The sequence below is a fragment of the Bidens hawaiensis genome, unplaced genomic scaffold (genome assembly GCF_021521415.1).
Source record: "Bidens hawaiensis isolate Kalapana, Puna unplaced genomic scaffold, B.hawaiensis_p1.1 tig00007761_1, whole genome shotgun sequence".
NCBI lineage: Eukaryota > Viridiplantae > Streptophyta > Magnoliopsida > Asterales > Asteraceae > Bidens > Bidens hawaiensis.
In genome coordinates this window covers 55,993-79,091 of record NW_027491539.1, presented here as the reverse complement: position 1 = coordinate 79,091, position 23,099 = coordinate 55,993, and the positions used below count along the sequence as shown (strand labels likewise).

Below are 23,099 nucleotides of genomic sequence, written 5' to 3'. Positions count from 1 at the left end.
TGTATTCAGCTTCGCAAGTTGAAATTGCGACTGATGTCTGTTTCTTGCACTGCCAGGAAACTAATCTTCCTCCAAGAAACTGACAGCCTCCTGTTGTTGACTTCCGACTCTGATTACAACCTCCATAATCAGAATCAGTATATGCCACCAGTTCAACATCTCCTCCCTTTGGGTACCACAATCCTAGTTTCGGCTTGCCCTTGAGATACCGCAAAATCCTCTTCACACCTTTCATGTGAGATTCCTTTGGGTTTGCCTGAAAGCGAGCACAAAGACAAACAGAAAACATTATATCAGGCCTAGAAGCAGTTAAATACATTAAAGAACCTATTATCGCCCGATACAGAGTAGGGTCCACATCTGCGTCACCATCTGATTCAGCTCCCAATTTGTGATTGACGCAGATTGGAGTGTCATATGGAGAACTGTCCTCCATCTTGAATCTTTTCAGCACATCATGAACATACTTTGTTTGATGAATGAACATTCCATCTTTCTTCTGATCAACCTGCAATCCTAGAAAGAAAGTTAGTTCACCCATAGCACTCATCTCGAATCGTTTCTTCATGACAGCCTCAAAATCTTGACACATGGATATTCTTGATGCAGCAAAAATGATGTCATCCACGTAGACTTGAACCAGTAAGAAGTCACATCCTTCTCTCTTCACAAACAGCGTACTGTCGATCAAACCCCTTTCAAAACCATTTTCCAGCAAGTAGTCCGATAACGTTGAATACCAGGCACGAGGTGCCTGATGTAAACCATATAACGCCTTGCTCAACCTGTATACATGATCAGGAAAGTCTGGGTCAGGAAAACCCGGTGGTTGCTCAACATACACAACCTCGTCAACTTTCCCGTTAAGAAACGCACTCTTTACATCCAACTGAAACACCTTCATCTTTTTGAAAGCAGCAAACGCCAAAAACAATCGAATCGCTTCTAACCGGGCAACAGGAGCGAAAACCTCATTGTAGTCAATACCCTCTTGCTGATTAAAACCTTTAACAACCAGCCTCGCCTTATTTCTCACAATAATCCCCTTTTCATCTCTCTTGCACTTGAACACCCATTTCGTGCCTATAGCGTGCACATTCTTTGGTTTTTCGACCAAAGTCCAAACTTCCATTTTCCCGAACTGAGCCAACTCTTCTTGCATAGCTTCGACCCACGAGCTGTCCTTCAAAGCCATTTGATAATTTTTCGGTTCAATTTGGCTTATAAAGCAGGAGTACAAACATTCATTCATTATACCTGTTTCTTTTATGCTTGAATAAACACAGGTGTGCTCATTCAGGCTACTTCTGGTTTGTACACCCGAGGACACATCACCTATAACATTCTCCAAAGGGTGATCTTTGTGAATTCTCGTGGTCGGAACAGCACCGACATGTAAATTGTCTTCCAAGTTTGAAGAGATCTCATCTATGGTAGTTTCAGGCTGAGAGTGAAAAGGATTAATAAACTCATCTTCAGTTGAGGCCGCAGGGGTATCGATAGGGTTTGATGTGGAAGGCTGAGATTTTTCTGTCATCTGATGTTGCACTAGCTCCTCTTCCTCATCAAATATCATCTTCGTCACAACTCTTTCGTCTTCTTCAGCAATTTCCAAATTAGGTACGTTAAACGACTTAAACAGTTTAACATAGTCAAAAAGCTCAGCAGGTCCATTGCTTGGTTTTGGCGGTTGATAACTAGTAATGTCGGTGTTACAAACCACCTCCACCTTGCAAGTTGTCGTATTGAAGACCCGTCTGTTGGGAGTCCCAACAACATAACCGACTAGAATTCCCTCATCGGCTACTTCACCAAATTTCGAGTTAGTCTTCAAAATCGAACAAGGAGACCCAAAAGGTTCAAGACCACACAAGTTGGGCTTCCTTCCGTGCATAAGCTCGTAACAAGTTTTTCCAAGTCTCTTAACGGTTAACACCCGATTCAGAACATAGCAGGCTGTAGCAACTGCTTCAGCCCAGAACATCACAGGAAGCTTTGAGTCGGCCAGCATAGTTCTGGCTCCTTCAATCAACGTTCGGTTCTTCCTTTCAGCTACTCCGTTCTGTTGTGGAGTATACGGAGCGCTATATTGATGCTCAATACCCTTCTGAAGACAAAAGATTTCCATCTCAAAGTTCTTGAACTCTGTCCCATTGTCGCTTCTGATGAATTTAACTGATTTACTCATGACGTTCTCGACTTTTGTAATTAGATTCTTCACCATCTGAGTCGTCTCGTCTTTCGTTTTCAGAAAATATACCCACGAGTATCGTGAGTAATCATCAGTTATCACCAAGCAGTAAGAAGTACCGCCTAGACTTTGTACATTCACCGGACCGAAGAGATCCATATGAAGTAGTTCTAGAGTACCAGCAATTGAGTTGATCGTCTTGGTGAGATGGCTTTTCTTGTGTTGTTTTCCCTTCTTGCACGCTATGCATTTATCTTCAAAGTTAAAACTCTTTAAGGGAACACCCATCACAAGCCCATTTTTGACAATGAAGTTCATCTTACGAAGATGAATATGTCCCATTCTCCTGTGCCATAACTCTGATTCTGATTCGCTTGCCTTTGTCATTAAACAGGATTCTCTGGTGGCCATTTCAGTAGACCTCATATCCATCACGTATGTATTCGTTTCACGTGGAGCTTTCATTACTATCCATTCTTCTGGTATATGAAAACCAGGCTTCAATACAATTGCTTCATTCTTAGTGAAATGGACAGTATATTCTTTATCACAGATCTGCGACACACTCAGCAGATTGTGCTTTAATTCCTCCACAAAATTTACATTTTCAAGTGTCATTCTCCCATTCGACACTGTTCCTCTCCCAGTTATTCTTCCTCCGCTTTCACCAGCAAAACTAACTCTAGCTCCCTGAACAGGTTTTAAATCTTGCAACAAGTGTTTGTTGCCAGTCATGTGCCGGGAACAGCCGCTATCTACAATCCAAAGATTGTTGGCAGCCCTGTTCAACTGTTCCTGCACAATAAAACAATGAGTTAGAATCTTGGGACCCAAGACCAGTTGGTCTTGGATCGATACATCCCGTACCCTGGCTTTCTCAAGTTAGCGTCAGGATAATTTCTGTACGTCCTGTTAGGGAATCTCCCTGCAGATTGAGTGTAATGCCTTCCAAACCTTTGAGAATAGAAAGTGTTATTTCTTGTGGTTTGGTTGTAAAAATGAGGTTGGTTTTTATGAAAACTTGAATTCGTTACATTTTGGCAATTTTTAAAGTTTTCATTTTTAGCTGGAATAAAATGACGCTTATTCTCATTTTTATTTGGCTTCACATCTCTAAATCTCGGTTTCAAAGGACAATCTGCAACAAGATGTCCTAACCTGTTACATCTAAAGCAACATCTACTCTCCATTTTCTTGTCAAATGTTGGTTTGGATGTAGAGGTAGTATTACCAGCCGTTCGTCTCACATAAGGTGGGACGTACGGATTGAGTGGAGAACTCTTTTTAGAAACTTTATCATTATCTCCACTGGTGGGTAATTCTACCTTTTCTTTTGTCTGACCAGATTCGGACAACATATCCGAATCTGATGAGACTGGACTTGATACGGAAATATTCACACTAGAAACAGGCGAACTTGTTTCGCCACAGCTAACACTTGGTTTGACACTAGTAATTCTAATTGGGGTTGACTGAGCAATCTCAAAATCAACAGATTTCTGAACACTTGGATTATAAGTGTAATTATGGTTAAAGGGTGGTGGAACCTCGTGGTATCCGATTCCTGCCCTCTTTGCAGAGGTACTTGGATCACTCACAAGGTGATCAAGGATAGCCGAGGAGTTTCTGAACTGCTCAAGTTTGCGGTTCAGTTCCACCACCTTTACCTGGTGGTCAGCAATCTGTTTATCTCTATCAGCAATCAATTTTGTCTTTTCTTCCAAAACCTCATAACTAAGATCAATAATTTCTATTTTCTCAGCAAGTTTAGTTTTAAGACTTTTAATGTCTTTTTCACAAGACTTTATCTTAACTTTATAACTGTTTTCTCTTGCTTTAATGAAATGGTGATCTTCTTTAACAGTTTTAAACTCAGCATCTAATTTGACATACTGATCAGTTATATTGGTTAGTTGCTCAGTCAAATTTTCACAATTAGCACAAATAATTTTGGGACATACCTTGGATCTACCATCCTGATCGTTCGCCATGAAAGCAGTTTCTTCTTCATTTGCTTTCTTCTCTCCATCAACCTTCTCAACTTCTACAGCTTCAGTCTCAGCCATGTGTGCTTGTTCACCCAAACCACTTGAGTGTTGGTTCCAGTTGTATTCACCTGCCTCTCTAGTTAACATGGCATTGATCTCGCGGTTAATTCCAGAGTGTTGGTTAGGCCTAACTTGTCCCCGTTCAACTCTCTCATTCCTACATTCCCTAGCAAAGTGCCCGAACTGTTGACAATTGTAGCACCTTACTTTTGATTTGTCAAATCCAGGCCTACCACCAACAAACTTTCTTCCTGTTTTGTTCATAAAACGTTTTACCCGTCTCACGATCATTGCCATTTGCCATTGCAAATCCATTTCTTCCAAATCGTCAGCATCAATCTGGTCATAATCCTCATCAAGAACGGCAGGGTCCACAATCTTCCCCTGGATATAATTCTCGTATGAAGCAATAAATGAAGCGTAGACTGCAAACTGCTCTTCAGCAGATTTTACACTCATAGGCATCTTGGTGTAATTATTGCTTGTGGGACCAGCTGAATAACCACTTGTAGAGGATTGAGGCTTTGAAGCACTAGATCCTCCAGCAACAAAACATACGTCCCCATTTGAGTTCACAGAAACATTTCCTTCATGTGCAGAGTCAGAACCTGACTCCCCCTTCGAATAAAATGCAGCAGATTCAGGCCTTGAACTTGAGCCTGAGTTAACTTTAGCACCATACATACCAGGGTCTTGTATCTGGTCTGTGGGTGTCTCCTTTCGAACCATATTTAGCTCATACGTTCTGAGCTTGTTCACTGCAGTTTCTAAGTCACAGTTAGGAAAGTCTTTGTCTTCCCTCATTAACACGGTATACATTTCCCACTTCGGTGGGAGAGCATCTAGAAGCTTTTCAACGATCTCCTCCTCTCGATAGGCAATTGAATAGTTGCTAAGCTCTGTCATTAAGTGATAGTATCGGGTGATAATATCATCTAAGGATTCATTCTTCAAATATTTGAAGACGGAGAATTGGGTTTTTAAAAGTTTAATTTTTGAGGCACGTATACCCACGTTCCCCTCGAATCTGTTTTCCAGAGCATCCCAGAGCTCTCTTGCAGAAGTGTACTTTCGGAATGTATGAAGAACTTCTTGAGGTAGTGCCATAGTAATAGCAGCATGGGCCTTACTCTCAGCCTCATACATTTTCTTCTCCTCGTCATCCATCTTACTGTACTTCTTCACCACATCACGTCCTTCGTATTGCATGGTTGGAGGTACATATCCATCCTGCATGCACACCCACATCTTGGCGTCCTGATATTTGATATACTGGATGAACCTGTCCTTCCATGCCACGAAGTCCGTTCCCTTCATCAACCTCGGGGCCTTAGTGGCTGACCCCGCCTCTACCTCCATCTTGACTAAATCTGAGATGTTAATCGCGGACATCCTTGCGAAAACCTGAAAAACCTGAAAAACACACAAAAAAAATATTAAAACAGCTCAGATGGCGAAGTTAAGAATAACTTCGCTGGAAGTTAACTTCGCTGAACAAGAACTTCGCTGGATCTTAAATTCGCTTGACTTGGCGAAGTTAAGAATAACTTCGCTTAGAATGAGCGAACTTAGGATGTAAGCGAAGTTGGGTGGTAAGCGAAGTTACGGATAACTTCGCTTTGGCGAACTTATGAGGTAAGCGAAGTTGTGGTTAACTTCGCTAATCCTTATATCTTCGCCGAAACCCTAATCTCCAGTGACGGCAACTTCGCCTGAATTCAGCAACTTCGCCCGATGAACGCGAAGAACAGTTCAGATCTGAAACTCGGATTTTAACGAGAATTTTGAAGGTTTAAAGGCTTAAACACACTGGTAGGTAGCTAGAATGAATAAACACACCAAAAACTCGTCCCGGTAACACCCGAAATGAAACGAAATCTACACCCGCGTGAAATCCCGAACCTCACAATCGAGCCGATGGCTCTGATACCAATTGTAGGTTCCTGAACGCGGATCGTACACGGGAAATCTCTAACAACGCAGGTGCGGAATCCCTGCGTATATAGGTACGAGTGTAGATATTGTAGAGATTGAATACACGAACAATGAACACGAGCTATAAGGTAAACACGTTATATTGAATAACTAAACACGTGACAGTAAGTCACTGTTACAGAGAACAAAACGAAACAAAGCGTAACCAAAAACCCTAACTCACGTTCTCTTCTGTTTCGGCTGAAACAGTGTATTTAAACACGACAACTTCGCCACTGGCGAAGTTGTCAGTAACCTCGCTAAATCAGCAAGTTCGCCATAGCGAACTTGCTGATAACTTCGCTAGTTTACAAAACAAAACATAAACAAACCATTAACTATATTACAGACTCGATAACAAATACTAGACTATGAACTACTGACAAACATGTACCAACATTAAAATAAATGAAAACTATATATATGCTAAGTAAAAGTAACCTAATACAAGGCCGTTAGATTAGATCAGACGAGTATTGATACGTGTAACTTATATACAGTTAGCAAAGCTCAACTAAAGAAAGGATTAACTATTAGCGGAGAAAGAAACAAGATCCAGGTGAGTTTCTAGCCCCATTTCTGTGTTACGTTTTCGGGGCTGTGTACATACTCGATGTGTTTGTTAATACACTTATCCTAAGTGATAAGAGTATGCCTTATGTGATTATGTGAAGGTTAAGAATGAATACTTGTTGATACGTGAACGATCTTCGGATATTGCACGTATTGACAAGTTTTAATGCTATGTATAATGAAGGTATGGTATGTATGTTTGTATGCATAAATGTTATAAATAAAAGAAGGTTAATGTACGGTTGTATGGTAACGAAGAGGGAACCAGGCCCTAATAATACTCGATGTATGATGTATGGTTGTATGGTAACGAAGAGGGAACCGGGCCCTAATAATACTCGAGGAAAGAGGGAATCGAACCCTACTAATATTCGAGAAAGAGGGAACCGAACCCTACTAATATTCGAGGAAAGAGGGAACCGGGCCCTAATAATACTCGAGGAATGAGGGAACCGAGCCCTAATAATACTCGAGGAAAGAGGAAACCGGGCCCTAATAATACGCTGGGATATGAAGTAAAATAAGTATAAGATAAAGATATGAAAGTATGATTGAAAGTATGAAAGAATGAATGTATGGTATGTTGTATGATTAACTAGAACTCACTCAGCGTAGCTGACTTTTAGTATGCACGCAGGTGAGTAGAATGAGGCAGCTCGCTTGAGGGGAACACGTGGCATTGAATAATAGGCTGGCATCGGAAGATTCAAGACATTTATGTTTAACGTTGTTTATTTTGAAAGACAAATTGTTTGTTTAAAGACAAGTTTTGAATTGTTATGAAATGTTTTATGAAAGTTTTTATATTTTCGCGAATGTTTTTATTAACTCTGATGATTAGAACTATGTTGATGAGTAAATCCAACGCCCAAATGTGAGGCACCGGTAACGGGGCCTTACACGAGTATTTGTGTATATATACGATTTGATAAAATAAATAAGTATATAAATAAACAAGTGTATTGAACAATCAACTAGGGTAAACACGTATAGGCAACACGTATAAGGACCCTAAAGTAAAGACTATACTAGGTCGTTATGTCTAACTACCTATCATATAGTCTTGTGGCTCTGATACCAATCTGTCACACCCCGACCAAAGGCGGCGGAACATGCCGGGGTGCAACAGATTGCCCAAAAACACAAGACACTGTTTAAAGTGACAATATTTATTCAACTCATTTTATTTCATAAATCAATAATCAACACATCTCGTTCACACAAACAAATTGAATACAAGTAACAATTATATTATTCGTTTTACTAATATCCTAATAGTCTTGGTAACGTTTTCGTCAAGTCCTCAAGTCAACAAAAGTCAAACCTGTAACATTTCATAAAATAAAGTTTGTTAACACAAAGGTTGGTGAGCAATTCACAAGTTTGAACATATAGGTATATATAGTAATAAAAAGCCACAAAACTTGTATACGAAACAATAGATAAAAGCAACAATATGTATAATATGAGATCGCTAACACATTAGCGACATCTTCCATAAGAGAATACCAGATGGTTCAGGATTTTTATATGAGGTCGTTAATAAGAATACATCAACGGCACCGTCTATAAATAGATTCGGATTTCATGAGGTCGTTAATAAGAATACATTAACGGCATCGTGCTATAAAAGAATACCAGATAGTTCACGGATTTATGAATCAACCTTCCAAAAGCGGTAAACACATAAGCATATAAGCATGTAAGCATAGAACACCAAATCGAGCATTTATCTAAGTAAATTATACAATAATATTTGTGGTTTAAAATTCAAGTATAAAACATTTAGTTTGAATAAGTATGAAATGTCACCCCAAAACAAAAGATGGAAAACGGGGTATGAAAGTACTCACCTCGATTGATGAATCGAGAAATAATAAATGATCGAAATGTAGAAGGCTTGCGAACGAAACGAACGAAACCGACTTGAAAGCTAATTGAAAACGAATAAATAATATATTATGAACTTGAAATTTAGTTGAAACTACATTTGAAACATTGAACGAGAGGGTTCGGTTGTTAATCGGGTTACCGGTTAATTTGTTAACGATTAGGGACTCGTACTTAAATAATAATTTAAATTAAAATAATATTATTTTATTAGGCTTTTAAATAACTAAACCAATATTAAATAGAAACAAGACGGGTTTAAATCAAGAGTTCGGTTTTTATAAAAATGGATTGATAATAAAGCTTATAACAATATTATTAATTAATAACGATAGTAATGATAATAATAATTCTAAAAAAATAAAATATGTTATATATATATATATATAAGATAATGATGGTAATAATAATAACAATAATTATTATTAATATTTATATATAGTATAATACTAATAATAATAGTTAAAGAATAAAAATTTTAGTATTAATTAAAGTGTTGTTGATAAAATTAATAATAATAATAATAATAATAATAATAAATAATAATAATAATAATAATATTGATAGTAAATAATGATACCATGCTCGATATTGGTTCGATTTCTAAACGAGTTCACAAAATAAATATAATAATATTATTGCTAATAGTTAATGATAAAAAATATGATTTTAATAGATAATAATAATATGATCTTTAATAAAAATAACAACAATAATATTTATAATAATAATAATAATAATAATAATAATAATAATAATAATAAATAGTATTAATAATAAATAAATATAATAGTAAGTTATACACAATAATACTAATAACAATTTTTATGTATTGATATTAGTACTAATAGTAACCATAATTTATTAAGTATAAAAAAATAATACTAAAACCGGTCTAGGATGAGACTCGAACCCGTGACCTCTAGTTCAACAACTAACGTACAAACCAACCGAACCAATATAACAATTGTTAATTAAACCCATAATTGTTCATTTACCTATTAGCTGTAAATATGGTCGTCGGAGATGAAGGCTGCAAGAGACGTGGTAGGTCACCACCACCGTGCTATATACCTTGTCGTCAGAGCCCATTCCGGCCGCCGGAGGCGCGCCAGAAAAAAGCATCAGAGAGAGAGAGTGAGTGAGACGGAGAGAGATTGAGAGAGAGACAGAGACGGAGAGAGAGTGAGAAAGAGAGAGAGGCGAAGTGAGAGAGACGAGGAGAGAGTGACGGAGAGAGCAATGGAGAGAGGGATCACGGCGGAGCTGAGAGAGTGAGATAACGGGGGGGCGGTTTTCCAGTCGCCGGGGGAGCCGAGAGCGGGAAAGGGAGAGTGGCCGGAGGTGATGGGGTCGCCGGAAATACGAGAAGGGGAAAGGGGGTGGCTGGAGGTCGAGAATGGGGAGGAGAAGGGTCGCCAGAGGCGATTCCGGTCGCCGAAAAACGGCGCCGGAATAATGAGAGAAAGAGATGGGTGTTGGGGTGTTAAATGGGTATGGTTAGGGTTTTGGGTTGTATATATATGTATTATATATTTTCAAAAACAACCCCTTAAGTTTCTATCTAAGTTTAATATGAGTTTAAAGGATTTTAAAACTTATAACGACTTTACGAAAATCATTTTGGACCCCTTATGTTTTTCTTAACAACACTATAATATGACAAACATCGATTTATTGATGATCGAGGTATATAATAATATTATATAATAATTAAATAAGGTTCTAAAAAAATGTTGAGTCGGGTTCACATAATAAAAGTTTACAAAATGAATATAAATCGAGGCCCGAATTTAACGAATGTCACAATTATGGTGGTAAACGTTATGTATATAACACTATTATGACACACGTTTTGAGGGTTTTGTGAGTGAGACATAGAGAGAGGGGGAGGAGAGAGAGAGGCGTTTTGGGGTATTTTCCCACTTTTTGCAAAATGCCCAAAAGCTGACTAGACGCCACATGTCGTAAAATGTCCGGGTGTACTTAGTTATGACTATGCATGGTCTTATAAGGAAGGAAAAATGATGGCAGTCGAGGAAATCATTGAGTTATTTCTCGAGCTAGTGGTTAACCTATTCGATCTTGAATCGAGAATGTCTAATTCAGATTTTTTTTATTGTTTCATAATTATGGGGTGTTTGGTAAGCTTCTAAAAACTTCTTATTTGATTTCTAAAAAGCAAAATCAGTTTGGAAAACTTTCATTTTAAAGCTTTTCAACACACATCAATTTGGGGATGAACTTGGTATACTACTTGTATCCATACACGTATCTGTATATGTAACCCAATTGTACATGTACTGAAAATCAATAAAAACATGTATTAATACCCGTACCAAAATTTCAGTATTGTAAGGGTATAGGTATTTGTATGGGCATTTCAGTACGATGCCCGTTTTTGTACCACTTTGTCATTTTTATTTCTAAAATCTTCGGCGATTTTGAAACCGGTACCAATACGAGTAACAAACAACCTAAATTAATCTAGGTACCAGTACTCATACAGGTACATGACGAGTACCAAATTAGTACAAATACCGTATTGGTTGTCGATTTAATGATAAGATAGTATTTAATAACCCTAATCTGGTCACCGAATTTAAGTGATTTGTTACTTTGTTCGAGTCTTGGATATATATTATTTAATATTAAAGAAGCGTTTGTTACTTGTTCAATAATAACATGGTTGAAGAATTGATTTTATATATTAAATATGAAGAATCCCAATTAAATCTCTACGTATTTCAAAAATGTACAAAATACCAAATGTACCCGTAGATATACCCGATTGTACATGTACCGAAATTCAACAAAAACGAATACCAATACATGTACCGAATAGCTAAATTGGTATGGGTACATGTACGAGTACCAAACAACTTTTGCTTTTCATAAATTAAATAACCAAATAAGCAGTTTTCATTTCCACACAAAATTCGAATAACGTTCACATCAAGGTTTAGATTAACAAAGATACAAATACCAAATGAAATAGAAAGTTTACCCGGATGATGAATGAATATGAAACCGAAGTCATCAAATAATTTTAAAGTGTTTCTTTGGCAAAATTCTCAAAATATCCACTTTTAGAAGAGATATTTCACATTTGTCCTCACAAACAATGAATTACAAAATCGCCCCCATACAAATTCATCACTGATGAAGTGTCTTTTACTTGCATAGTCAATTTCATTGTTCAACAACAAGATGACACATGCCATCAAAACAGAGCAGTTAAACCTAATATTTGAATATTTTATGCGACTAGACCAAATATGAGAACAAACACCATAATTCATGAGAAAAAAAATAATTATGCGGGTGAACCCAATATTTATATACCATGTCGGGCCGACTTCTTTGGTGTCACATCTCGTCTTTTAGTTAGACTAAAAGTTCGTCATCCCACGTAAAAGATACTTTACTAACTACGAGTTGGAAAATAAGTCAAATGACATACCTCAAATGTCTTATTATTGTGATCAAAGTAAGGTAAGGTTATAAAAATCCCGACAATGAACATATTAATCACTTATTAATCTTAATTAATCGTTAGCCCTCACCCCACCAATCAACCAGCTATTACTGAATAAAGGGTGAATCTCTCTCTATTTAAAAAAGGGGACATTTTGGGAGTTGTTTAAAAGTGAAGAGTCACAAAAACAGTCGCTCCAGTTATAGCATGTCAAGTGTTAACATGTTCGTCGTTTTAAACCTATAATAATAAAATATAAGTAGCTGTTGAAGCTTTCATGGCGTCCTTGTCCGGCGTTCATATCCAGCAGTTTCTCTCATTCATCTCCATCCATAGACCATCAGCATTTGGTCAACCATCTGTCTCATTTTCTATTTCTAAACCTACAACAACTACTGCCTTGAACTTGAACTTGAGTAATATTCATAGCATTCGGACTGGCGATGGGTTCGGTACTCGTTCTTTTCTTGTCCGCCGTCGTTCTTTCTCCAATGTAAGGCTTCCTATATATCTTATTATTATTATTATTATTATTATTATTATTATTATTATTATTATTGTTCACTTGCCACAATTCTGTAAGTTATACAAATGATCAATTCAACTGCATTAATCGATCTCAGATTAGTCAGGAAGAGTTCACAAAGATGGCATGGCAAGCATTTGTATCCTCCCATGAAATTGCAAGGGAGAATAATTATCAAACTGTAGAGACTAAGCATTTGATGAAAGCTCTGCTCGTACAAAAAAACGGCCTTGCTCGTCGAATTTTCTCCAAGGCTGGTCTCGGTAGCACCCGCATTCTACAAGCCACCGATAAGTTCATCCACCGCCAACCAAATGTAATGTCATCATGGTTTGCTGTGCTGTTACATGGTCATCCTTGAACATATACTAATACTTGACCATATGTCAGGTTGTTGGTGAGTCGGCTGGATTGACGTTAGGACGGGACTTGGAAAGCTTGATGCAGAGAGCTAGGGATTACAAGAAAGAGTATGGTGATTCGTTTGTGTCTGTTGAGCATTTGGTGCTTGGTTTTGTGCAAGATAACCGATTCGGGCAACAGTTGTTAAAGGAATTCAAGATTTCGTTGAAAACAATAAGGAACGCAATAGAATCCGTCAGAGGAAGGCAGACGTCGATACGCCACGGTAAACATATTTCATTCATGTTATGATGATGTGATCCTAATTACATGATTTTCTTTTGCTATGTGTGAATTTCAGGTCCTGTGGGGAAGTATGAATCATTAAAGAAATATGGTCAAGATTTGACAGCCATGGCCAGGGAAGGAAAGCCAGAACTAAGAACAGCCCTGTGCTCATTGGTGAACCAGGCGTTGGAAAGACTGCAATTTCTGAAGGGTAAGGTAATGTTTTTCTCGAATACTATAGTCTTAAAAGTTTGAACTTTGGACCCTAAAGTTTTAATTTTTATGTTGCATCCTATCTGGCAGGCTTGCTCAGAGAATAGTACAAGGTGATGTGCCTCAAGCTCTAATGAACCGAAAAGTGTGTAGTAAAATACGGTTGACTTTTTTTATTTGCTCATGCATCCGCCACGTTACCAATAATGCATAAACTGACTTGTTATTCACATGTCAGTTGATGCTTCTTGACATGGGTGCCCTTATTGCTGGATCTAAGTATCGTGGAGAATTTGAAGACCGGCTCAAGGCAGTCTTAAAGGAGGTTACAGAATCATATGGGCGGATAATTATTTTCATTGATGAAATCCATACTGTTGTTGGCGCAGGTATTTTAATATTTAGACTTTATTTTTCTCTTAATAAAATATAGTTGGTATGATTTAATGACAATTTTTGCCTGCAGGGGCCACCACTAATGGTGCAATGGACGCTGGAAATCTTTTGAAACCGATGCTTGGGCGAGGCGAATTGCGATGCATTGCTGCAACAACGTTGGACGAGTATCGTAAATATCTTGAAAGAGATCCTGCACTGGAACGGCGGTTTCAGCAAATCTATGTTAAACAACCGACAGTTGAAGATGCAGTTTCTATACTTCGAGGACTGCGTGAAAGATACGAGCTGCATCACAGTGTACGCATTTCAGATAGCGCACTTGTTGAAGCTGCAGTTCTCTCAGATCGCTACATAAGCGGACACTTTTTACCAGATAAAGGTAAAACATTAAAAAAAATAAAAATATAACTGCTCTAACTATCAAATCAGCTATTTGATACTCTAATATTGTGAATTACAGTCATTGATCTGGTAGATGAAGCGGCAGCTAAACTGAAATTGGAGATCACTTCAAAACCTATTGCACTTGATGAGATTAATCGTGCAGTACTGAAAATGGAGATGGAGAGGCTGTCACTCACTAGTGATACAGATAAAGCCTCAAAGGACAGGCTGACTCGGTTGGAAGCTGAGCTGGTGCTGATGAAGGAAAGACAGTTCGAGTTAAATGAACAATGGGAGCACGAAAAGAGTGTTGTGACAAATATGCAATCTATCAAAGAAGTGGTGAGTCAACAGTTGATTTAGTTTACCTATATTCAATCTGTTCATGAAAAATTTGAAAACATAACCAAGCCGTCATTATAATTTTCAGATTGATCGGGTTAATCTGGAGATACAACAAGCGGAGCGTGAGTATGATCTGAACCGTGCAGCCGAACTGAAATACGGGACTCTGAATTCATTGTCACGCCAACTTGAAACTGCTGAAAAGGATTTGGATGACTATATGAGCTCTGGGAAGTCAATGCTTCGTGAAGAAGTTACAGCTGATGACATTGCTGAAATTTTGAGCAAATGGACAGGAATACCCCTTTCAAAACTAAAACAATCCGAGAGGGAGAACCTGTTACATTTGGAGGAAGAATTACATAAACGGGTAGTCGGTCAAGATCCTGCAGTAACAGCTGTAGCTGAAGCGATCCAACGGTCCAGAGCTGGCTTATCCGATCCGCACCGTCCAATAGCTAGTTTCATGTTCATGGGACCCACGGGGGTTGGAAAGACCGAGCTAGCAAAAGCACTTGCTTCTTACATGTTCAACACTGAAGAAGCTCTTGTGAGAATTGACATGAGTGAGTATATGGTAAAACACGCTGTTTCTAGGTTAATAGGGGCCCCGCCTGGATATGTAGGGTATGAGAAAGGTGGGCAGTTGACCGAGCCTGTACGAATGAGACCGTATGCGGTTATCTTGTTTGATGAAATTGAAAAGGCTCATGCTGATGTGTTCAACGTGTTTCTTCAGATTTTAGATGAGGGTCGGGTGACTGACTCGCAAGGTCGTACAATCAGCTTCACCAACACTGTTATTATTATGACTTCAAACGTCGGTTCACAGTACATATTAGACGCTGGTGATGGCTCCATGACAAAAGAAGGTGCTTACGAGACCATAAAACAGAGGGTCATGGATGCATCAAGGTCAATCTTTCGACCTGAATTCATGAACCGGGTCGATGAGTATATAGTATTCCAACCTCGTGACCGCTCACAAATCAACAGCATTGTTCGATTACAGGTAAGTTGCAGCGTTTGCATGTTTCACAGCATCTGTTCATTAACATGTTTAATCAATTAAATTGATATTTCCATTTTATTTCATTTATCAGTTGGAACGGGTGCAGAAGAGGATAGCAAATCGGAAGCTTAAGATTGCGGTAAGCGAAACTGTGATTGAACATCTAGGGAATCTCGGGTATGATCCAAACTATGGTGCTAGGCCCGTGAAACGGGTGATCCAACAGCATGTTGAAAACGAGCTTGCAAAGGGTATTTTGAGAGGAGACTTTAAAGATGAGGACACTATTTCAGTAGACACCGAAGTCACGCCTTTTTCCAATGGTTAACTCTTCCAACAAAAGCTAGTCTTCAAACGAGTCAAATCATTACCAGCTGGTGAAGCACTTATGGGCAAAGAAGAAGCCATTTCACAAACTTGCTAAACTATGAACCCGTCCCACTTGTAGATAGCATGATCGTATATAATAATAGCATGTTCCTATATCGTTACAGATTATCGACGAATCAAAGTTTTAAGTTAATATTGATGCTATATTGTAAACGTTTACCACTGTTTATCTATTTTTTCATATTTTGTGGAACTAGTTGCACAAGGATCAAACCATTAGAAACTGAAAAGTGAAAAACCGCAAGTGATTATTATTAGCGGAACATATAACAAAAGGAATGAGATTAACAGCCCACAACCAATTATAAGCAGCCTGTTATTGTTACGAAGAATAAACAGAAACAGCTGTGGGAGTTTAAGGAAAAACAAGATTCTTAAGGAAGCAGAAGAGCATATTAGGCGGTTCATGCTGAAATCAACTGTCTGGATGCAGTTGGTAAGCTTTAACAGTCAAGTTTCATTCCTCCTGCATTTTAATGAACTAAAATGTATTTGGGCAATTAATTTAGTTAAAAGCTTTTGATTAATAATCAAACACCTTGTTAACAACTTATCAACCTTTCTTCCCTTATCCAATACCAACCCTATAATCCTCCAAACTTCAACAATATCAGCCCTTCATATATACATAAAATGTACATTTTTTTTTGTTGAAAAAACCTCATCATTTAGCGGTCGGGGTGGTAGGGGCATCATCATGAAGAGAGATGACTGTTTCAAATGCTCCCACCAATGCATCCACTTTATGCTTCCTGTCAACTTCAAGCTTACTCGCAGTTTCTTCTATCACCCGGTTAAGCAACTCCTCTTCTTTCTTTTCTTGCGTTTCTTGATGCTTCAATGTTACCGTATCAGATTCCTTTTTACCGTCATCATCCTCATTATCTTCCAGGATTGTCCCTCTCCTAAAGTTAAGCTTTGTAGGACTGTCCAATTCCACGTCATCCTCCAGAATCTTCCCTTTCCTAAAGTTGAGCTTCGTTGGACCAGCGTCCTCATCAACGTCCAGGATTGTTCCTCTCCTGAACTTAAGCTTTGTTGGACCGTCATCATTATCCTCCGGGATCTTCCCTTTCCCAATTTTAAGCCTTCTTGGATCATCATCAGACTCGGCTTTAACAACCTTTCCCTTCATGAACTTAGCTTTCGACTCCCCGTTAACTTCATTATCAGCATTTTCATGATCTTTAACTTGCTTGTCTGAAGAAGATTCTGTTATTTCAGTTGGAGGAGACTCAACAGTATTTTCAGCTTCTTGCAGGGTCTTTTCAGTAATCTTTTCGGCTACTAACTGCTTAAGTTTGGTTTTTTCAATATCGTCTTCGTCTTTTAGAGGAGACTTGTTCGTTTCAACAGTTGAAGGAACCGATTCCAACTCAGCATTTTCAGCTTCATGAAAGGTCTTTTCGGTAATCTTGTCATCTATCAACTGGTTAAGCTTGGTTTTCGTCATACCATGTTCATCTTCTAGAGGCGACTCGGTTTCAACAGTTGGATAGACAGATTCCATTTCTTCGTTTTCAGCTTCCTCCAAGGTCAGTTCAGTAATTTTCTCAGCTAGAAACTGCTTGAGCTCGTCTTTTTCCGTAACTTCTTCATCCTTTGGAGGAGACTCGGGTTTATTGTTTTTAGGCGATTTATCTACAATTTCTGACTTTTTATTATTTTTTGTTTCTTTTTTATTTTGTTGACCATTAGTGATAGATGAAGTACTCGGCTTTGATTTCACATTCTTTTTAGGCAACGTGGGCTCTTTCTGATTCGATTTTCGGCTTGCAGGTTCATCGGGTGCACGTATTTTGGGATCTGGACAAGGTTTAGGCTTTGGTTTTACGGTCTTGTTTCTCTCAACCGGCTCTGCAATCCTTTTAACTTTAATCTTTTTAACCAACACTTTTCTTACTCCCAATCTTCTTGCAGGCCTCTTTAACACCGCGGGCTCATCTATCGCACCTGTTTTGCAATGATCGTGACATGAATCCATCTTAGGCCTGAGATAACGAGAGGCAACATGACATTTTCTTCCAGTGTAGTTTCTGGTTCTGGCTTTATTATTATTATTAGCGCCAACAGCAACCGTATATGCAGGTTCCTGTGTCGATTCGACTACCCCCTTTGCATTGTTATTATTATCTTGGGTTTGGGCAGCCATTACAACCGGAAGAAATCCTTAGCTTATATAAACCTGAGAAATTGAAACTAGTGATCGTTTATCAGGCGGAATTGAATGATTAGAAAACAATACCATACGTACATACCTTTGTGTTACTTCATCTGCAGGAGGAATTAAAAAAGAAAAGGGGTTTGATTAGAAGGTACGTTATGGGTGACGAATAAGAACCCGAATTGAAGATCGAGGAAGAACCAACCATCAAAAGCTTTGCAGGTTTGTTGGTGAACAAGATATGGCGGGAAAATGTACAGGAGTGGACCAACGTTAATTATGGACCCTAACGGTTTTTTAAATTATTTATTTTGAACCTGAAGTAATAATTAAAAAAATCCAATCACAACCACCACAAGGCCGTCGGGTCTTCTTAGGAACAGGAGTTAGTGGGCTTGGGCTACCTAACTATGTCTGCAAACGTGCACATATGGGATCGTCTTTTGTCATTGGGTTACCTCGGATGGCGCCAGACCATATTAGTTGGTCGTTCGAAAACAATAACAAAAGAAGGGGGTGGGTGTAGCAAAGTGCATTTATATATCGTGTGTGGGATTGCTAGGATGCATTTAATCAGATCTCAATCTTGAGGATGTGAAATGTAATTATTATTTAACGAACTTTTTTAAATATTTAATGAAAATGTAGTGGTAACTGGTTAACTGATAACTATGAGTAAATTTTTTAAAAAAATATCAATCAAACGCCCAAAAATCTTAATTCATGATATAACATTGAAGATTTTATGAATTTGGAGTACTTTGGGGTGGAAGGAAGGCCGGTTAGGAGACTTAAGAAACGTCAAATACATAAAGATTAAAACACTTTTGAAACTCGTCTAACAGATTCATCTTCGGTAAAAGATCATGTAAGATTGTAAATAACTAAATACTCGATATTTCATTGATTGAGGTTATAAGAAAACCTTAGAAATCTAAGATGGACCCGTGGACTCACACTAATAAACCTTGATAATAATATAGGATTGTAGTTCAAGAAAAATAGTTCAAATAAGAATAAGGAGTTTCCTAGAAACGGTAAAAACCAACAAAATTTTGACATTTGGCATTACAAATGATGGTGAAAGAACCGTTCTAGGAAACTACGTCGGTTATAATGATGAAAGAGTAATTCTAGGAAACTATGTCGGTTATTAGCAATTTTAAATCTCAACCATTGATTAGCATGATTCAATTGCTATGATTTATTCCTAGTATTTCTAGGGAACTACTTATTTTTTAGGATAACCCTCCCATATATATATATATATATAGAAAATGGTTCAAATAAGAATAAGAAGTTTCCTAGGAATGGTAAGAACCAACAATTTTTTGACATTTGGCATTACAAATGATGGTGAAAGAACAATTTTAGGAAACTATGTCGGTTATTGGTAATTTTAAATCTCAATCATTGATTAATATGATCCAATGACTATGATTTATTTCTAGTCTTCCTAGGAAACTACTTATTTTTATAATAACCCTCCCCTATGTTACAATAAGACATTGATGTAAATGCGTTACTGCCTATAATTGATTTTTATGTGCAATACTAATCGGTAGAGCCTCATTGATAAGCGCTATAAGATCTTGTGAATTAGACCCCATGGTTATGGCCCGAATCCATTAGATCTTGACAACCTTGATCTAAAGAAAGTCTCTCTCTCTCTCACACACACACACACAAAGCTCAAGAAATGAATGTTTTGAAACATATATTTATCACTTGTCATATGATAATATTCTCACAACTATTGCAATGACATCAACACACAATGGGCCTTTCAAGGGTCCCAATTAAGAACACCCCCCCCCCCAACCCAACACAAACACCCCACAATAATTTTGACATCTGTGCAATGGCAAAATGCTACTTCCTTTGCATTATTAATAAGAAGGGGAAAACAAGTGCCAAGAAAAGTTTGTGTATACCATATCATATAAGTACTAACTACAATATGCAAAATATCACCATCTTTCTTTACAATTCTCTCTGTGTATCACAATCTTATGGTCGTTTTCGACCTGAGACCGTCTTTTTTACTGCTCCAACAGAGACCAGAAACTGGTCAAGTGATGACAAAGTTTTCATGTCATCCGGAGGAAAATAACTTGCAGCTTTTCCCATTATTGATGTGAAAAGAAGCTGAAGTGAAGGTCTGGTAACATAACGCTCCCCTAAAAGATCATCAAGAAACGAAAAAGCTGCAACAAAATCCGACCTGCTGGCGTTTACAGGTGCAGCAAAGTGTGCTGGTATGATTCTCTTGAATTTCCAGTCTCTTGCAATGCTATCAATCCAATCCCTCACCTGAAAAAGTCAAATCTTTGACTTCAAAAGTCAAATATCCACAAATTTAAACAATTCTAATAATGGTTCAAATAACATGCCTTTTCTGGAACTTTGCTGAAGACTAAGGTCTTAACAATGGGCGAAACGATTAACTTCTGTGACATTTGAGAGAAACTAGCTTTCGGTTCTAAAAGATTTGATGGACCAAGAAACAAGATTTGAAGAACCATTCTTTCCCACCCTGTAACAGAAGGTTAGAACGGATCAGATGCATAGAATTACAAGTAAAGTTATGATCTTTAGTGTCATTAACCAAAAACAGACCTTTTTGCCTATTTATCTTGTTATCAACAACCGGTTCTTGAGGGACTTCCTTGCCTTTGCTAAGAAGTTTTACAGCCAACCCGTTTTTAGCCGATGCCAACAACGATTCACTGCTTATACACTCGGGAGGCTGCTTGGCACAAAGATTACAGCATCGGTTACAAGCAAGGTTCTTGAAGGCTTATGGTAAAATGCCACCTCAACATACGGTCCAATTCCTGAAATATCAACTTCTTATCTAAAATCTTGAAAAGACCAGAAAAAACGAACCGCATCGAAATAACAAAAAATATCAAAATAACAATACTATTTTAACCGTAACCATTAAAATAACATCTGTCGATGACTATTTGTTTAGTTTTAACGTATTGTTAATAACAAATATATCTGGTTTCTACATATGGTTAATAACTATTAATACTTGTAATTTAAATTTTGATTTTGATTTTGATTTTAAATGTATCTTTTATTAGCTTTTAATATTTGAAGTTCAAATATTTAATATTATATTAATATTGGTTATTAGTTTAAAGAAAAAAAATATCATACCTAATTCCAAGAATATCTTGGGTCAGCTTTTTTTTTTGGCCCAAAAAGTTTCGACTCGAGTAGCAAAACCGAATCTAAAACCGAACCAAAACCCAAAAACTGAACCGTAAAAACCGAAACCGAACGGTTTTAAAAAATCATAAAACTGAAAGTTTGGTTTTTGGTTCGGTTTTAGTCAAAAACCGCACCGAACCGCACCACGCACACCCCTCATGCTAAATTAAAAAAGAAAAAAAAACACACTAAATTAATAATTTTTTTTATCTTTGGATATAAGTTTGAGATGGCAAAATTTGCACTCAGCCATTTTGATACTGCCAACAACAACGGAGGACATTTTCATCAATTGGCTTAACCTTAACAGATCCCTGGTCCGCCGGAGCAATGATGTCAGAAAATTACACCAACATTAATAAACAGAATGCATCATCATCTGTTCCGGTACATCTCTTCATTCTCATTACTTGCATGTTATGTTATCACTTTGATACATAATCAAACTTTTATTCTCATTTTCTTTCAGCCTGCACCCGATCCATCCGGACAGGCCTCCGTCAAATTCAACGGTAGCATTGCGGTAATTCTGTTCTATATAATATTGTATGGTTAATCATTTCATAGTATATTGCAGATTCCGCACTCCACACGTTTCCACCTTCTGCATCGGAAGGGAAGATCGCAGGCGCTTCTGGACCGCCTCGTGATGCTGATGGTTCGTATTTCGAATAAGGAAATTGTTTCTTTCGTATTTCAAATTTTTAACAGTTTTAATTATGCCTTGTATTTTGTTTAATACTACTGTTTTGTGTATTGCTATGGGAAAATGATCATGGTTAATATGTGAATACAGTTACATTCACAAGTCCAAAATCGGGTTCGTCAGAGCAACCAGCTGCTAATTGGGTTAAAGCATTTACAGTCACTGCATACCAGCCATACTTTGATGTTGACACGTCGGATATTTTGGAGAGGATTAAAGATTCGCTCTTTCCCTTTAAAGGAGACTTTAATGAGAAGACTGCTGGCAGCCCGGACTTGTAAGCCAACTCTTTGTTAATTGTTATACATTTTCATGATGTTAAATGTCACATATTATTGCAGGTATGGACCTTTTTGGATATGCACCACATTGATCTTTGCATCAGCTTCGATTGGCACGTCGGTCACTTATCTTGCAGACAGGTTTCGCCACAAGGAATGGGACTATGACATACATTTGTTGACCTGGTCTGCTTGCGTGCTATACGGCTACGCTATTATTGTCCCGGTCACTTTGTTTGTAGTTCTTAAGTACTTTTCTGTGCCTTTGGGTTTTGTTCAACTACTCTGCCTCTACGGGTACTCCCTGTTTGTCTTCATTCCAGCAGTGGTAAGTTTCCAAGTTTTATGATTTGAAAAGCAGAACTCGGTTTAATCTGGTTTATACAAGAAATATGATATTGTTTGGATTAAATTGCAGTGTCTGTCTATTATTCCAGTGGAAATATTAAGGTGGGTGGTTGTGGGTGTTGCGGGATTCATGTCGGCAATGTTCGTGGCGTCAAATCTAAGAAACCACATAGTTTCAGGAGGTGAAAAGTGGATTTGGATTGTTTCTGGAATTACCCTGTTGCAGCTGGCTCTCTCCATTGTACTTAAGGTCTATTTGTTCAGTGTAAGTGCATAGTTTTTTTCTTCTAAATAAACAGAACCCGATGGCCTATAATCAACGCCA

The 23,099-nt window shown here is 37.9% G+C and overlaps 3 protein-coding genes and 1 pseudogene across 4 annotated transcripts; 3 read left to right on the top strand and 1 right to left on the bottom strand.

Moving 5' to 3' along the window:
* Nucleotides 1–12,801: 12,801 nt before the first annotated feature.
* LOC143636033 (chaperone protein ClpB2, chloroplastic-like) lies at nucleotides 12,802–14,031 on the top strand. Its single transcript, XM_077103723.1, has 5 exons — nucleotides 12,802–12,996; nucleotides 13,071–13,308; nucleotides 13,384–13,526; nucleotides 13,762–13,848; nucleotides 13,990–14,031. The coding sequence occupies exons 1-5, from the start codon at nucleotides 12,802–12,804 to the stop codon at nucleotides 14,029–14,031; spliced, it is 705 nt and encodes a 234-aa protein (XP_076959838.1).
* LOC143636002 (chaperone protein ClpB3, chloroplastic-like) lies at nucleotides 14,024–16,111 on the top strand. The gene is made up of 4 exons (XM_077103698.1): nucleotides 14,024–14,301; nucleotides 14,383–14,648; nucleotides 14,737–15,663; nucleotides 15,755–16,111. The coding sequence occupies exons 1-4, from the start codon at nucleotides 14,037–14,039 to the stop codon at nucleotides 15,989–15,991; spliced, it is 1,695 nt and encodes a 564-aa protein (XP_076959813.1). The 5' UTR covers nucleotides 14,024–14,036; the 3' UTR covers nucleotides 15,992–16,111.
* A 3,976-nt stretch (nucleotides 16,112–20,087) lies between these two features.
* LOC143636032 (uncharacterized) lies at nucleotides 20,088–21,111 on the bottom strand (annotated as a pseudogene). Its single transcript, XR_013154175.1, has 4 exons — nucleotides 21,093–21,111; nucleotides 20,837–21,054; nucleotides 20,611–20,753; nucleotides 20,088–20,530 (listed from the first exon to the last, which is right to left on the bottom strand). The product of XR_013154175.1 is annotated as an uncharacterized LOC143636032 (transcript).
* Nucleotides 21,112–22,460: 1,349 nt separating this feature from the next.
* LOC143636031 (uncharacterized) lies at nucleotides 22,461–23,051 on the top strand. Its single transcript, XM_077103722.1, has 2 exons — nucleotides 22,461–22,754; nucleotides 22,845–23,051. Exons 1-2 carry the CDS (start codon nucleotides 22,461–22,463, stop codon nucleotides 23,049–23,051), a joined length of 501 nt encoding a protein of 166 aa, XP_076959837.1.
* The last annotated feature ends 48 nt before the right edge of the window (nucleotides 23,052–23,099 follow it).